The sequence below is a fragment of the Phoca vitulina genome, unplaced genomic scaffold, assembly GCF_004348235.1.
Source record: "Phoca vitulina isolate PV1807 unplaced genomic scaffold, GSC_HSeal_1.0 scaffold19, whole genome shotgun sequence".
Classification (NCBI taxonomy): domain Eukaryota; kingdom Metazoa; phylum Chordata; class Mammalia; order Carnivora; family Phocidae; genus Phoca; species Phoca vitulina.
Window position 1 is genome coordinate 26,879,999 of NW_022589722.1, and position 17,396 is coordinate 26,897,394.

Below are 17,396 nucleotides of genomic sequence, written 5' to 3' on the forward strand. Positions count from 1 at the left end.
AAAAAAAAAAAAGAAGAAGAAGATGCCCCCTCCCCCAGGCTTCCTTCTTTTTTTTTTTTTAAGATTTTATTTACTTAATTGACAGAGAGAGAGAGACAGTGAGAGAGGGAACACAAGCAGGGGAGTGGGAGAGGGAGAAGCAAGCTTCCCGCTGAGCGGGGAGCCCGATGCGGGGCTCGATCCCAGGACTCTGGAATCATGACCCGAGCCAAAGGCAGACGCTAAACGACTGAGCCACCCAGGCACCCCCACCAGGCTTCCTTCTGCAACAGGCATGGGTCATGCTCTCCCTTGCTTTCTTTCTGCGGCCATCTTGGTTCCGTGTTCCCTGCACAAAATGCCTGGTGAAGCCACAGAAACCGTCCCTACTGCACAGCAGGAGTTGCCACAGCCCCAGGCTGAGACACAGGGTCTGGAACAGAATCTGACAGGAATGAATCAGTACCAGAGCTTGCGGAACAGGATTCCACACAGGCAACCACACAACAAGCCCAGCTGACCGCAGCCGCTGAAATTGATGAAGAACCAGTCAGTAAAGCAAAACAGAGCCAGAGTGAAATAAGGCACGGCAGGCTATGTCCAAACTGGGTCTTCAACAGGTTACAGGGGTTACAGGACTCACTATCCGGAAATCTAAGAATATCCTCTTTGTCATCACAAAACCAGATGTCTACAAGAGCTCAGCTTCAGATACCTACATAGTTTTTGGGGAAGCAAAGATCGAGGATTTATCTCAGCAAGCACAACTAGCAGCTGCTGAGAAATTCAAAGTTCAAGGTGAAGCTGTCTCAAACATTCAGGAAAACACACAGACTCCAACTGTACAAGAGGAGAGTGAAGAGGAAGAGGTTGATGAAACCTATGTAGAGGTTAAGGACATAGAATCAGTCATGTCACAAGCAAATGTGTCAAGAGCAAAAGCAGTCCAAGCCCTGAAGAACAACAGTAATGGTATTGTAAATGCTATTATGAAATTAACAAAGTAACCATCTGAAAACGAGGACTTTTTTGGTGTTTCAAAGAATAACTGCAGCTTGGTTTGAAATTTGTACTGTTTCTATCATTAACAAAGTTATGGCTTCTTGTTGGATGAAGAAAAAGAAAGAAGAAGCTATTGTTGTGGTCTAGACAAGAGCAATAGAGGCTTGGACTCAGTGGTAGAGATAAAGGGGAGAAATGGTAGGACAGCAATATATTCTGGAAGGATTTGTTATAGTGGAGCAAGGAGGAGAAAGAATGATTCCAAGATTTTTGGCCTGAACAGTTGAGTGAATGGTGATGCTGCTCGTGGAGGTAAGGAACATTGGGAGAACAGCAGATTTTTATGTAAGAATAGAGACCAATTTTGGACATGTAAAGCTTTAGAAGACCACTAGACATCCAAGGGGAGATCTCTGTTGCCTGTTCTGCCAGGCTTACCAATGCTTTCTATTCCAATAAGTGGCACCACCATCCACCCGGATGAGGTGGTCATTCTTCAATCACCCCTGTTTGATCAAACCAGATATGTGACTCACTGGACACATGGCAGCTGTCTTTAAAAGTCAGAAGGGTTGTCTCTGAAAGAGTAACATGTCTTTATGGTTCCAATAGACAGAACTAGGACCAGAAGATAAAAATCTCAGTGAGACAGATTTCAGCTCAATATGTGATAGTGAACTGTTGTAAGTGTTCTAAGTGTGCTTGAAAATGTATTTTCTAATTTGGGGGTGAATAATTATCAGATATGGCTCAAAAAGTCTTCAGCCTACCTAATTTTCAGAATGGAGATATGTTAAGATCTCCATGTGCTTGTGGGATCTGTCAGTTTCTTTTTGTAATTCTGACCATCTTATGCATTAGAGTCTATGTTATTAGGTGCATCTAGGTTTAGGACTTTGACCTCTTCCTGGTGATTTATCCATTTTACCATTACCTCATGACCTTTCCTAACCTGCAAAATACTTTTTCCTTTAACATCAACCAGCTTTCCATTGGTTTAGTATTTGCTTGGTATATCCATTTTCACCTTTTTACTTTCTACCTTTCTGCCTTATTTTAGTCATGTCTTACTGCCCCTTTCTTCCTCCCTAAAGGTAACAGCTCTCTTGACTTCTAACACTGTTTTTGAGATTTATATAAATGTAATCATATATTAAGTAAAATTTTATGTCTGGTCTCTTTTATACAATATTGTGTGATTCATCCATGTTGCTGAATATAGCTCTAATTTGTTCACTTTAATTGCTACAAAATATTCTATTGTTCAAATTAATATGACAATTATTTATTTGACATTAGGTTGTTTTGATTTTGTGGTGATTATGAATAAGGCTGCTATGAACATTCATGTACTGGAGCAGTAAGAGAAATAGGGGGAGTTCAACTCATGAAAACTGACTAGGAATGGGGATGAGGTGGGGAGAACTAGTACAAGCCTCTAAAAAAGAATTTTATTTATGATATAGTAATACCTCACACCCAACAGTGATTCATTCAGAACAGAACTGAGCACCTAGGAAATGAAAGGCATTTAACTAAACAAGGTATTGGAAAGTTCATGCACTTAATTCACAGGAGAATTTATTCCTCAGTTTATTTACCCTTATTTTACAAAATCTTCTAAATATTTTGGTTCTCTGGCAGCCTGGTCCTCAGGAGATTAGATATTGCCTATTAGAAGAGAATGTTCTCAGAGGCAGGCATATTAAGGTCAGAAAAAATGCCAATTAACAACTAGGAACAGGACAATCTGTATTGTAAAAAGCAGACACAGATACTCAAAACGTACAGCAGTTTGGAAGGACTCTTTGAAGGGCCAAACTATCCAATAATCTCCCAAAGGCAGCCCCACATTACTAGCTAGCATGGTAATACATCACAATTATGTCCAAGTTTTAAAGCAACAGTTGAATTATATGTATTTATGATATAATATATGATATATTATATGTATATAATATTTATTATAAACATATAATATGTATGTATTATATGTATTCTATTACACTTGACATGGCCAGGAATATTTACCACTTTAGAAAGATTTCTATACAAATGGTTAAGACAAAACAAAGCAATAAATGAAAACAGTTTAGTGCATAAAGAAATAGCATTGCAAATGATGATAGAAATACCGTATTAGCATATTATCACACGTTGCTGAGAATGGCTAAAAGTGCTGAGTGCTCAGTCCAAGGTTAACGGACTGATTGCAAGCAAAGAAACAATGGAGGGAATCTACAAAAAACCCACAGCTAACATCATTCTCAGTGGTGAAAGGCTGAATGCTTTCTGTCCAATATCAGGAACAAGACAAGGATGTCTGCTTTCACCATATCTACTTGACATTGTACTGGAAGTTCTGGCTGAGCAATTAGACAAGAAAAATAAATAAAAGGCATTCAGATTGGAAAGGAAGAACTAAAAAGTCCTATATGCTCAGATGACACACTCTTGTATACAGGAATCCATTAAAAAACTGTTAGAATTAGTAAGTAAGTTCAGCAAGGTGGCAAGGGATGAGATCAATATACAAAAAATTGTGCCCACTTTGTATGAATACTCTCTCTCTCACATGGACGCTGGTAACTATCTGTTAAAGTATGTTAGGTGAGTATGCTCCCTGCATTATACCCTTCACAGCACTGTACCAAAAATCACCTTACTGGTTTATATGCTCATTGTCTGTCTCTCTCCATTGCAATTGAAGTCCCACAAGAGTAGGGACATCATCTGTCTTCTTCCCAGTATATTCCTGCTGCTTAGCAATGTGGCTGGCACATGGCAGATGCTCAAAAATTATTTCTTGACTTCTCAATTAACAGAGTGTCCTTGGTATAAGCAACACTACTTCTTAAGCACCATTATTAAGTCTCACTGTTGGGTACTGGAGACACAATGAAACCTGCACTCCAGGAACACGAGCACTAGACGAACAAATAACATAATGTGATAAAGGATAATGTCAGCATTCTTGCTTTAATTACATTGAATTTTTTCTGTTCTTAAGCTTATGAATTTACTTCTCAGCTCCCTTCTGCCTGGACACATCCCACACTTTATTCAGTTCAGACTAAGGTAAGCGTGCATGTACCATATTGTATTTAATATGGTAAAATTGCTAAGGTACTTAAATATTAGGGAAGCTATGTCTTACTTTTTGGTCAAAATATATATTATCATAGGGATTGCAACTCTAGGTACTCTGGTTTAGAAAAACCCAAATTCAATACTATGCCCCATCTCCCTCAATATATAATTTCATTGGACTGATAGTCACAGAGTACTCATAAAGCCTGGGATGGTGATGAGGATTCGGAGCTCTTAATCTATTGAGGGAGGTAGGTAAGTAAAGAGAGAAATACAACTTAGTGCAGAAGGTACTGGATAGAGCTCTACGCAGGGTATTATGTTCCAAAAATGACTAAAGAAATAAAAGGCACTTTGTGTGAGGGACAACCCTACCCCAGCTTGATACTCAAATGATGGCCCTGTTTTTTTTAACATGGGCATTACTGCATAAACCATACCTCCGGGAAAGATTTGGGTACTCAGAGACTTGAAAGAGTTAAATTCTCAGCAAATATGTCAATCAAGTAGTAAAAAAAAAAAATCCCCCTTTTCCCCCATTGCCTGCATACTGAACCTACCCTTCCATTTTTGGAAAGAAGAGAAACAGTACTGGAAAGCTTTTGAACTTATTTTCTAAGTAGCTTATTTTACTAAACAATCAAAACCATCAAGTAGCTAAAACATATCCATTTTCAACCTTGAGTCCTTTGGCATATTATACCCCTCAAGTCCTCCCTGGAGAATAACAGGCTCACTTCTTCCAGGAAGACAGCATGGTGCTGTGGGAAATGGTGGGACTTGGAGTCAGAAGACCTCTTTCTGTTCACATCCTACTCTGTCACTGGTTGTGTATCTGTGAGTCATTTAACCATTCTGAACCTGTCTCCACCCTTAGAAAATAGAGATATCATCTGCCTAATTCATCTCAGACGTATGAAGTGAGTACCAAGTAAGACAATCGATGCCAGATTGTTTTTACAAACTACAAAGCAATATATAAGGACGATGATCATATCTGTAGGCCAGTGCTTAGCAGGTGCCTGGTACGAATGTACTCCGTAAATGTTTGTGAAATAAATTAATATCACAGATCAATGAGAGCTCTAGTTGGTTACACCTTAGAAAGCGGTGGATGTTCTGGCCAAAAACTGTCCTTTGTTTCCTTGACTTTGATTTCTATTGATATTGAGAGCTACTGGTTTTATTATCTGGCCAAGAGAAGACTATAAATTATGGATGACAAATTAAAAGGGTAGGCTTATGCTTGGGGGAAGGAAAAAGTAAAAGAATATAATTCCAGCAAAATACCTCCTACTCCATCCCTTGCTTTTATAGATAAAAAAAGGTGTTTCTAGGTAGAGCTCCACCAAGTTCAAGCCACAGTTCCTATTTAGATTGCTAAGCGGGTCTAAGAATGTTCTTTTTTTTTTGGTTTAATTGAGACCAAATTTCACTAAGCATCTCTGACAGCAGTGATTTACAATGAGGATGATATAGGAGGTTGACTGCAAGGCCCTCTGGTGGCCTGAAGATTTTTCCGTATCTGCAATTGCAAAATGAAAAAGCCCAGCCATTTTCTATCAAATAGGAGCTTATTTATAAATTAAAAAGTCAACAAAGCAGATGGAGCTAGAGTGTATTATGCTAAGTGAAGTAAGTCAGTCAGAGAAAGACAAATACCATATGATTTCACTCATATCAGGAATTTAAGAAACAAAACAGATGAATATGGCAGGGAGAAAAGGGAGGCAAACCATAAAACAGATTCTTTTTTTTTTTTTTAAGATTTTATTTATTTATTTATTTGTCAGAGAGAGAGAGAGAACAAGGAGGGGGAGCCGCAGGCAGAGGAAGAAGCAGGCTCCCTGCTGAGCAGGAGCCCGACGCAGGACTTGATCCCAGGACTCTGGGATCATAACCTGAGCCAAAGGTAGATGCTTAACTGACTGAGCCATGCAGGCACCCAAACGGACTCTTAACTATAGAGAACACACTGAGGGTTGATGGAGGGAGATGGGTGGGGGATGGGCTAAACGGGTGATGTGGATAAAGGAGGGCACTTGTTAAGATGAGCACCACCAGGTGATGTTATGTAAGTGATGAACCACTAAATTCTACTCCTGAAACCAATATTACCCTATATATTAACTAACTAGCATTTAAATAAAAACTAGAAACATTAAGTCAACACAGGTAACTTGGAAAAGTAGTCCTTGATTTTTTTTTTTTGATTTCAAAAGCTTCATAATCATAAAGCATTTCTATAGAGACCCCAGCCCAATGTAACCCCATGTTTGTTTTTTTTTTTAAAGATTTTATTTATTTATTTGACAGAGAGAGACACAGCGAGAGAGGGAACACAAGCAGGGGGAGTGGGAGAGAGAGAAGCAGGCTTCCTGCCGAGCAGGGAGCCTGATGCGGGACTTGATCCCAGGACTCTGGGATCATAACCTGAGCCGAAGGGAGACGCTTAACTGACTGAACCACCCAGGCTCCCCATGTAACCCCATGTTTATGGCAATTCACAAAATGATGAACAGCAAGTCCCTGCCCTCTGGAATTTGCCATCTAACAAAGGCACAGGGACTAGGATGCAGACGTAGAAACAAAGGTCGAAGGGGAGAACTATAGAAAGTACTTGGGCTTGGCGCACCTGGGTGGCTCAGCTGGTTAAGCATCTGCCTTCAGCTCAGGTCATGATCCCAGGGTCCTGGGATTGAGCCCCATGTCAGGCTCCCTGCTCAGTGGGGAGTCTGCTTCTCCCTCTCCCTCCGCCCCTCTCCCTACTTATGCTCTGTCTCTGCCTCTCTCACAAATAAATAAATAAAATTAAAAAAAAAAAAAGAAAGTACATGGGCTTTGGAATCTTTGTGGGATTAAATAAGATAATATATGCAAAGCATCTACTATGGCATCTGGTGTATAGTAGATGCTCAATAAATGGTAGCTTTTATTATTGTACTTCAGTATGTGATATTTAAGTGATCTCAGCCACCTGCTGGAAGAAATCTAATTTTCAGCTCTAAACTCCTCTAGAACTTTTGATACACCTCATTTAATTCTGTATTTCAGAAGAATTAAAAGCAAAAGCATCTAAAGCCCACCCCGTGGCATATAGCACTTCTTCCCTGTCATACTCCAAATGGAATTTCTCCTGCAGCTTGGCAAAGTAGAGGTGAAGGGAGAAATAAAGTGTTTACATAGTCCAAAGTGACAATGAACATAAAGGGATAGGTGAAGTTTTAATTTAATAACATAATGTCACAGTAGGCATAACTTTTGACCCAGTAACTGGATTCCTGAACATTTTTCTTAACAAAATAATCAGAAAAGGGCAAAAAGATGCATATATTAAGGATCTTATCACATTATTTATAATAGCAAAAAATTGGAAACAACCTAAAAGTCCATCAATAGGAGACTAACTAAATAAGGATACAACCACACAGTACAATTCTATGAAGAACTAAAATTACGATGCAGATATTTGACATTAAATTATATTTGAGATGAAATTTTACAAAATTAGGCAGTTTGATTTTATTTTTTTATTTTTATTTTATTTTATTTTTTTAAAAAGATTTTATTTATATATTTGACAGAGAGACACAGTGAGAGCAGGATCACAAGCAGAGGGAGAGGGAGAGGGAGAAACAGGCTTCCCGCAGAGCAGGGAGCCCGATGCAGGGCTCAATCCCAGGACTCTGGGATCATGACCTGAGCCGAAGGCAGATGCTTAACAACTGAGCCACCCAGGCGCCCCAGTTTGATTTTATTTAAAAAACCCCCTACCTATAATATACCTATGATTTCATTAAAAAAAAACAAAACCTATCTAGGGACACCTGAGCGGCTCAGTCGGTTAAGCATCTGATTCTTGATTTCAGCTTGGGTTGTGATCTTGGGGTTGTAGGATTGAGCCCCAAATGGGCTCTGTGCTCAGCACAGAGTCTGCTTGTCCCTCTCCCTCTGTTCCTCCCCCTGCTCATGTGTGCTCTTTCTCTCAAATAAATAAAATCTTTAAAAAAAAAAACCCTATCTAAACATATCTGTGTGTACATATATATACATGTACATATTTAAACAAGTCTGAAAATAGATATACTAAAATATTAGCAGTGATTTCTAGACATTGGGAATATAGGTATGTATACACACATATATAGGAATATAACTTTATTCTCTTCATTCTTTTCTATATTTTCTGAAATTTTTATGATGACTATGTATTATTTTTATAAGAAAAAACAAAAGCTAAACGAAAAAATTTAAACCAAAATAGAAAATACAGTTATCTCCAAGCAGTACAAGCCAGTGAAAGATCGCTGGATAGAATATCAGGAGGTCTGAATTCCTATTTCTGACGTCCAATCCTTTGCTATGTGACCTAAGCCAGATCCATGTCTCAATTTCCCCATCTATACAGTAAATAAGTAATTTAAATAAATCTCACAATAGAGAATAAAATGAGAATGAATGCGTTAGGAAAAAAATCTGTAAATGTCACACCTACTTGCAATTAAAAAACAAAAGACTTCCTCAATTTTTAAATTCCCCTTAAGTCTTCACTGCTTTTATATATATATATATTTTTTTTTTTAGTAATCTCTACACCCAACATGGGACTAGAACTCATGACCCCAAGATCAAGAGTCGCTTGCTCCACCAACTAAGCCAGCCAGGCGCCCTACTTTTTAAATTTTTAACACACTAACAAATGCATGAGAAAGTATTCAGGATTTTAGCCTCAACTAGGCTCCAAACTGTTTACCAAGTAAACATTTCCATATTGATCAAGATAATGTGTAAGTCTATACGGTAACAGCAGTTCTCAGTAAGCCTGAACCGCTCCTGCTGGCCTATCTTCACAGAGGTGGAACTAACTGATACGTGTTATGTCTAATTTTCAAAAGATGTGTAAAATTAGATTTTAGATTCATAGAGTATAGGAATGTATCTTCCTTCTTTAGATCCAAGTGTAACTGTAGTCAAAACTGTCAAAAATTGAGGGTCATGAACACTTCTTTTGCCTTGTTGCAGGCTCTCAGTGACCTGAAGATGCTCCACCCCTTCCCAATTCCAACATGTGTTCAACTCCAAGATCTAGGTTGAGAAGTGTCTGGATCTAATTCAACGTACAAGGTACAAAGCATCATCCTGTTTCTACTTTGCAAATGCTATTTATTTCTTCTGTCAAGAAGGTCCTTTACCTACTTCTTGGTATGTTGCTAATTCATAGGTTGCCTTCTGATCACATAGACGAAGACAGTCAGCCCCAGCCTTCCCACGCTCCCGAAGCAACTGTGAACACTTACATTTCTCATCAGAACTCATCAGTGGTAAAATTCCAAGTTGTTTTTTGTCTGTCTCCCATATTGCACAATGAGCTATATGAAGACAGAGACTGGATTATCCCAGCAATTGGCATAGTGCTTGGATATGATAGGTAATATTTCTTGAATAAATGGATAAAATGTTATTCCTAGAATAGGAATCTGCAATTTAATAAAAGTTCCTCCATAGGGAATCACCTACTTGGCTGGCCATCTACTCTGCCAATGGGTTCTATAGAGACTAAAGCAAAACAAGAATAAAGCACACATGAAAGAATTTGGTGTACCACAAGGTAAATAATTTTGATGACTCCAATTAAAGCAAAGAAATAATGAAGGATAAAGGAGTCAATTGACTAGCAAAATAAAGTATACTCAATAAAGTGTGAACTGGGGTGCCTGGGTGGCTCAGTCATCAAGCGTCTGCCTTCGGCTCAGGTCATGATCCCAGGGTCCTGGGGTCAAGCCCTCCATCAGGCTCCCCGCTCGCCAGGGAGCCTGCTTCTCTCTCTCCCACTCCCCCTGCTTGTGTTCGCTCTCTCACTGTGTCTCTCTCTGTCAAATAAATAAATAAAATCTTAAAAAAAAAAAAAAAGTGTGAACTAATTAAGGAAATCTGAAAAACTGAAAATCAACAACCAAGAAAACACCAGAGTGCAAGAATTCTAAAAACATGTACAATCTTTTATTTTTTTTAAAATAAAAAACTTATATCTAGGGGAAGACAGAGATACAGATGGACTACTGTAATTCAAAATCCAAGACATGTCTTCCCCTAGATATAAGTTCTTCCAGGACAGGAAATGATCTTTCAAGTAGCAGAGTGTCTCTAGGTTCAGTAGGGAGCTCCTACTCCCATTTCCATCTTCTAATTTCCTTTTCACTTTGTCTTTTTTTTTTTTAAGATTTGTTTATTTGAGAGAGAGAGAGAGCGAGAGCACAAGCAGGGGGAGCAGCAGAGAGAGAGGGAGAAGCAGAGTCCCCACTGAGCAGGGAGCCTGATGTAGGGCTTGATCCCGGGACTCCTGGGTCATGACCTGAGCTGAAGGCAGACACTTAACTGACTGAGCCACCCAGGCGCCCCTCAGTTTCTGTCTTTAAATAGTAACTTTCTTTCCTTCTCTTGCCCAGTCCGTGAAAAACTTTTTTCTTGTCCATTATGTCCCACTGAACATGCTTTTCAGGGGCTACCAGTATAACCCAAGGCCCTTTCACTCCAATGATGGTAAAAACCCTGCAAGTCACAGTTGTATTTACTGCATATGTAAATATCCTGTAATTGAGCCTTTGTATATATTTGGTATCCTGCTGACATTTAACATTGCCAGGTAAGTAATTCAGCTGCCCAGAGGAAGGGCTCTCCTTAGATGTGTGGTATTGGGCTCCACAAAGGCACTCTTCCTAGTTTTTCCAGAGAGTCAAGATGAACACTATCTCAGCCAGTGACTTTCTGCTGTTGAACCAGTTTGTATTTTACTGATTAACTGATCAATATTTGGGGGGCTTAATTTGAATATTGAACAAAACATGAAATTACTGGTTTTGACTTCTCTTTTGAGGAGATACACCGATAAGGCTCCCAGAAAAGAAATGGCCACAATTCAAACAAATGGAAAGAGGAAAGATTGCCCCAAAGTAAAACCTAGCTGATTTTCTTGGTTCAAACAGCATTCATCTGATGGATATTTTGGTGACAGATGTTAACTAGACTTATTGTGGTGGTTGTTTTGCAATATAAACATATATCGAATCATTATGTTGTATACCCAAAACTAATATAATGTTATATATATCTCAATATAAAAACCAGCATTAAGCATATATATATATTTCATGTACTGTGCCAGACGCACATATATATCTCTCCATCTGTCCAATAGAAAGGATTACCTTGCAAGGCTGTTCTGAGGATTAAAGAAGATATATATATCTCTATATAGATATCTGTACATGTATTACAGCCTTGTGAGGGAATCATTTCCATCGGACAGATGAAGACACAGATTCAGAAAGGTGAGCAAGCAACTTGTCTGTGGCCAGGATGCTATTAAGCAACAGAATGAAAATCTGAAGCCAGGTCTGGCTCAAAACCCAGAGTGATTTCCACTCACTGGTGTGATCTATTCAAACAGCCGGCCCCCTCGACAGTAATAATCATATTATGATAAAAGTCATTGCTAACATTTATCTAGCTCTTCTCACGTGGCAAGCACTGTGCTAAGCAATTTATATATATGATCTCTTTAATCCTCACAATCACACGTAGGTTTATCAAGACCTCCATTTCACAGTTGAGGAAACTGAGTTTTATACAAGTTCAGTAATCACTTTGTTCTCACAGCTGGTAAGGAGTGGGGCCAGAGTTGAACCTAGGTCTAATTCCAGAATCCATTCTTTTCATCCTTACGCTTGACTGCAGGAAACTCAACTCTTGTCCTGATTCCAACGAGGCAAGTCAATTGATAGTCCTGTCTCGATTTCCTTGTTCCTTAAATGGGACACTGTTCCTTGTCCTTCACAGAGATATGGGGGTTATAAGATAAGAAAGTGCTGAAGCTTTAAGAAAAACTGCTATATAAATCTAGGCACAGTCAAAAGTTTCACTCAGATTTTCCCTCTCTGGCGATCATAAAGGGATTTAGTTGACATCATTAGCTCTTAAACATCCTCTCAAGTGGGTAGTGAGTATTATCTTCACTCATCAGAAAGCTGAAGCATACGGAGATGACGTAATGTGCTAGTCAGTCGGTGGCTGAGCTGGGAATAAAACCCCAGATTCTAGCTCCCACTGCTTATGTTCTTACTGTCAATCCTGTTTCTGCATTTCAAACTTAATTGTAAAATAGAGGAGGGTAGAAATATCAGTGTCCACTTCAAAACACAGATTAAATACTTACAGAAATTAAATTTTCTACTGCAGCGACACTAATATAACCCCAAAGGCTCTTATCCTCACATTCTAGAGAAACTGCATGAGGAATCAAAAATAAAAATTTCCATTTCTGCAGTATACACTTCAGCTCCTTAGTCTTCTCAAATAACTTATTATTAATCAAAGGTTTTACAAAACTGGGTGAGTCATTACCTAGTTTCAACTAGTGAGTCTGTAAGCTTCCTTTCATAGGGAGCATAAAACCTCAGTATTAAATTGTTTGCTCATAAAATCAGAAAAAAGAAGCATCAAATAGATTTTCACATCATAAACACTTCATTTAACTATATAATTTGACTTGGAAATTATTCTAACATACCAACCTGAGCTCAAAATTCAGTTTCCAAAGTGCACTGCATAATTAAAACAACAAAATCACACACATTGCACTTTTATGATCATTCTTCTCCTGCATAAAAATCAAAGTAAGTTTTGTGCTTCCCACCGAAGCCTTACCACAGACACACACAAACCTTAAAGTAAAATAAAAGGTAGTAATGAGGCCAATTCTCTGTCTTCAATAGGGGACGAGTGTTTAGTCTAGTTCCCAGATTATGAGCCCCTCCTAAATCTTGCTTTCTAGAACAACACAACCATCTTCCAATTATCAGGAGCTTGATAATCACCTATTTTTAAATTACCACAGGGACCAGAGAGGAAATAAGAGAAATAAATTTCCACTTTCAAAATTGAACTAAATACTGGAGTCCATAGACACTTCATTGTTCCTCTCTCTGACTCCAACTGAATTAGACTTATAAATGAAAAGCCTGTCATTTTGTTATAGGGACAAAAACTAAGTCACAGGAACCCAAAGGGCTATTCTCAAATGACCTCTCAGAGTTTGCCTCTCGGGTGGCTTGAGAGGCCTAAATTCACCCCTAGCTGCATAATAAAAGTCCAACCACCTTCAAACGTGCTATGAGGCGAAAGTAAAGGATGATGTGGGGCACTCAGTTTTCTCAGGGTTTTTTTTTTTTTTTTGTTAAAGATTTTATTTATTTGAGAGAGAGAGAGCACATGAGAGGGGGGAGGGTCAGAGGGAGAAGCAGACTCCCTGCTCAGCAGGGAGCCCGATGCGGGACTCGATCCCGGGACTCCAGGATCATGACCTGAGCCGAAGGCAGTCACCTAACCAACTGAGCCACCCAGGCGCCCTTCTCAGGGGTTTTTTATTTAATCCATTAGTCCAACTTTCCTTTGAGAAAAATCTTTGTCTTGGTTTCTATCATTGAAACCAATCATAGCTTCTGTTGAGTCAGGGGCTCTAAGGTCTCTCAGACTTTAATGTGAGTGTGAATCACCCGGGGATCTTGTTAAACTGCAGACTATGATTCAGAAGGTCTGGGATTGCGTGCCCAACAAGCTCCCAGGTGATGTCAATGCTGCTGATTGATGCATACACTTTGAATAGCAGGACTATAAGAAATGTTTCCAAATAGAAATAACCTCAATCAGATGTTTATACTCAAAAGAGATAGCCTCCACCAGGACTTTGTAAAGGGAGAGAATATTCCGGAGCCTAAACAGGGTACCTGCTCCTTCTCCCTTTTCTATGATTTTTACGAGCTAGTTGTAAACCCAATGTGGTACCTGAATAAAGGCATCTTTTTAAAATGTCTTCTGTGTTGACAGTTTATTGGGACTCAACTTGATGGGGCTTGTATGGATGAACATAAAAACTTCAAGCCTTTTGTAATGAAAGGGCTGATTCAAAATAAATATTTTTAATCATGTCAAATACTAATGAATAAGTGATGTTCACAAATAGTTTATAAGAGAATCATTTGGGATTAATCATTTTCATTTCTCCCACAAAATAAATAGCTCATGTACTAAAGGAGACACCTTTCCTTAAGCAGGAGGAAAGAAGTTCAACAAAAATAAAGTCATGCCTGTAGAACAATCATAATATTTTTAGTGAGGAAAATACCAAGATTAAAACATACAAAAGTATACGAGAAGAATTATATGGTATTAAATGTGCCCCTAGAATCAGAGGACAAGAACAGCTGGTAAATTTAAGAAAGATTTTAACTGGAAAAGATTACACATGTGAGCAATAGTCCATTCACCTTAAGAAAAACAATAAACACCCACAAACTTCCATCTTCAGGTTTTCAATAATGGGTTTTTTTTTGTACGACCATTAGACTAACCTCCCCCACAAAATTCAACCAACCATCTTAAAAATTAAGTTGTGGACAGGTCCAGCTGGCTATATTCCATGTTTACCCTTAGACGCTTTTCCAGCCAATGAGGGTAAAATTCATGTTGCACACAGCAAGAATAAAAAGAGAATCACTTCCCTTCACACAGAAGGAACCCCCCATCTTGAGCATCTTTCTGCACTTTGCAGTGTGAGGTGTCTCAGTGCTTGCGGGCACTCTTCAGCCCCATAACTGTGAAGGTAGCAGCCGTCAGTTTCTCATAAACCAGGAACATGAGAGCAGCAGTGAGGACTGTCTGTAGCAGTTTGGCTTCAAGGCCTTTGTAGAGTCCCATGATTCCAAAACGCCTAAAAGAAAAGAGGTTTGAAAAAAAAATAAAAGGTTTTCTTCATAAAAGTCAACTCCTGGATCAAAGAAGCAGGCTATCATAGCTACCACTTATCCCCGAGGGAAGATGTTCCAAGACCCTCAGTGGATGCCTGAAACTGAGGTTAGTACTGAACCCCCTATTTTTTTCCTATACATACACACCTATCATAAAGTCTAACTTATAAATTAGGCACAGTAAGAGATTAACAACAATAGCTAATAATAAAATAGAATAACAATATACTGTAATACAAGTTACAGGAATGTGGTCTCTCCCTCTCTCTCTTATATCTAAGTATTGAGATGCAGTGAGGTGAATGATGCAGATATTGTGACTTGGCGTTAGGTCCTATCAACCTTCTGACGGTAAGTGAGAAGGAGGATCATCTGCTTCCAGACTGCGGTTGACTGTGGATCCCTGAAACCATGGGAAGGGACACTGTGGATGAGGGGGGAGTACTGTATTTGCGTTTTCTAAATTTTATATAAGTGGAATCATATCGTATGAATTCTTTTTTGTCTGACTTCTTTCACATGGCATAATTATTTTGAAATCCACCCATGTGGTTGTATGTATTAGTAAGTCCTTTCTAATGAGCAGTATTCCACTGTGTAGATAGATAGTAACTTGTGTGTCTACTCACCCAATGATGGGACATTTGTGTTGTTTCCGGTTTTTGACTCTTACAAATAAAACTGCTATTAATATCTGTGTACAAGTTTTTGCACAGACATATTTCATTTCTCCTGAGTACATAACTTGAGAGGAAAGGTTAGGTCCTATGATAGTCGTATGTTTAACTTTTGAAGAAAATACCAAACTTTCCAAAATGGTCGGACCATTTTATTTTCCCACCAGCAGCACAGGAAAGTTCTGGTTGCTCCACATTCTTGCCAATACTTGGTATGGTGAGCATTTAGTTTTAACTTTATACTAATTCTTTATCTTTGATTTTTTTTATCCCAAGCATATTGTTTTTATAGTAAATTTATTTACTTTCAAAATATCTTATATCTAGGAACAGTTATAAAATTATAGCAGCTTTTGCTTCAAAGGAGGCCCCTGACTTATTTGACGCCCCTGAGATTCTCTAAATGGAATGATACAGGGAAACGATAAAAGTACCTGCTTCACAGGGCCACTGTCAGGATTAAGCGAGATTACCCGTTTGAGGTACGGAGCTCAGTGTCTACCACAAAGCAAACACTCATCAGCACTGCTGTCATCATTACAATAATTATTGTTACTCTTCCTACTGCCCCCTCCCTTTCTCACTATGACTACTGCGCTACGGTATCTGTTTATTTCTATCTCTGAGAGAGGTCGCAGGCTGAGCCATTGACAACAGCACTGCTAAAGGCAGAACAGTCTCTACGTTAGATGATAGCAGGCTTCCCTCTCTAAAGGAGTTCTGGGTATTTCTAAGTTACAAAGAATAAAGACCTGAAGTTTTTCCGTAACTTCCCCAAATGCTGCCATATTGCACTAAGCCCCTAAAATGAGAAGTGTCTGAGCACAGCGTGAAAGGAGAGGTTTCTAGGCTGCCGCTGCCAAGGCAGTAGTACAAGTTAAGCAGATCCAGCCACTCCCTGGCAGAGATGCCTGCTGAAAGACAGGACAGAATGTGAAGCATCTACAAAGCTCACTTTACTCGTTGGTGAAGAAGATAGAGAACATTCCGAAGACTCCCCAGTGTTCTGTTTTCTGGGTTTAGTCTGTGACGTCCAAACTGGGGAAGAAGAAAAACAGATCAATTTCTACCTGCGGAGGAAATTATGTTGGAGTAATGTCTTATAGTATACAGTAATAAAAATATCCGAGTATGCAGATTTCATGAATTTTCTCTTTTTTACTGAAATAAATGAAAATAAGAAATATTTTTCGGGGCGCCTGGGTGGCTCAGTCGGTTGGGTGTTCGACTCTTGGTTTCAGTTCAGGTCACGGGATCGAGCCTCACGTCAGGCTCTGTGCTCAGCGTAGAGTCTGCTTCAGATTCTCTCTCCCTATCTCTCCCCCTCTGCCATTCTCTCTGCTCTCTCTTCTCAAATAAATAAAATAAATAAATAAATAAGAAATATTTTTCAATGAAGCAAGCATGAATTTTTACTTCAGAGAATTTTGGGGAAAATACTCCCTCAAAAGAAAACAAACATGCCCACAATGAAGATTTAGATATTGATGGTATGGCTTACCCTCTAGTCCTTTAGAAAGTTCTTATAAACTAATCAGTTAGAACCACTATAGTCTAAGCTCTTCACATTATATGATTACATTATAGAAGTATCAAAATACATTTATTTAGATGCTGAATTTCCTTATATTAAGTACCAATTTAAAAATAGCACATCAGTAGAAACACTTTTTTTTTTAAAGATTTTTATTTATTTGAGAGAGAGAGAATGAGAGAGAGCGAGCACATGAGAGGGGGGAGGGTCAGAGGGAGAAGCAGACTCCCTGCCGAGCAGGGAGCCCGATGCGGGACTCGATCCAGGGACTCCAGGATCATGACCTGAGCCGAAGGCAGTCGCTTAACCAAC

General features: G+C 39.0%; 1 protein-coding gene and 1 pseudogene across 1 annotated transcript in view; one reads left to right on the forward strand and one right to left on the reverse strand.

Moving 5' to 3' along the window:
• The first annotated feature begins 265 nt into the window (after positions 1-265).
• On the forward strand, positions 266-2,312 carry LOC116639904 (annotated as a pseudogene).
• Positions 2,313-14,334: 12,022 nt separating this feature from the next.
• Positions 14,335-17,396, reverse strand: part of SLC25A17 (solute carrier family 25 member 17) — a 41,060-nt gene continuing 37,998 nt past the window's right edge. The window contains exons 8-9 of the mRNA XM_032416371.1: positions 16,506-16,588; positions 14,335-14,836 (exon numbers count right to left, since the gene is read on the reverse strand). Coding sequence (XP_032272262.1) covers positions 14,689-14,836; positions 16,506-16,588 — 231 coding nt within the window. The 3' untranslated portion in view covers positions 14,335-14,688. The remainder of the gene's footprint in view (positions 14,837-16,505; positions 16,589-17,396) is intronic.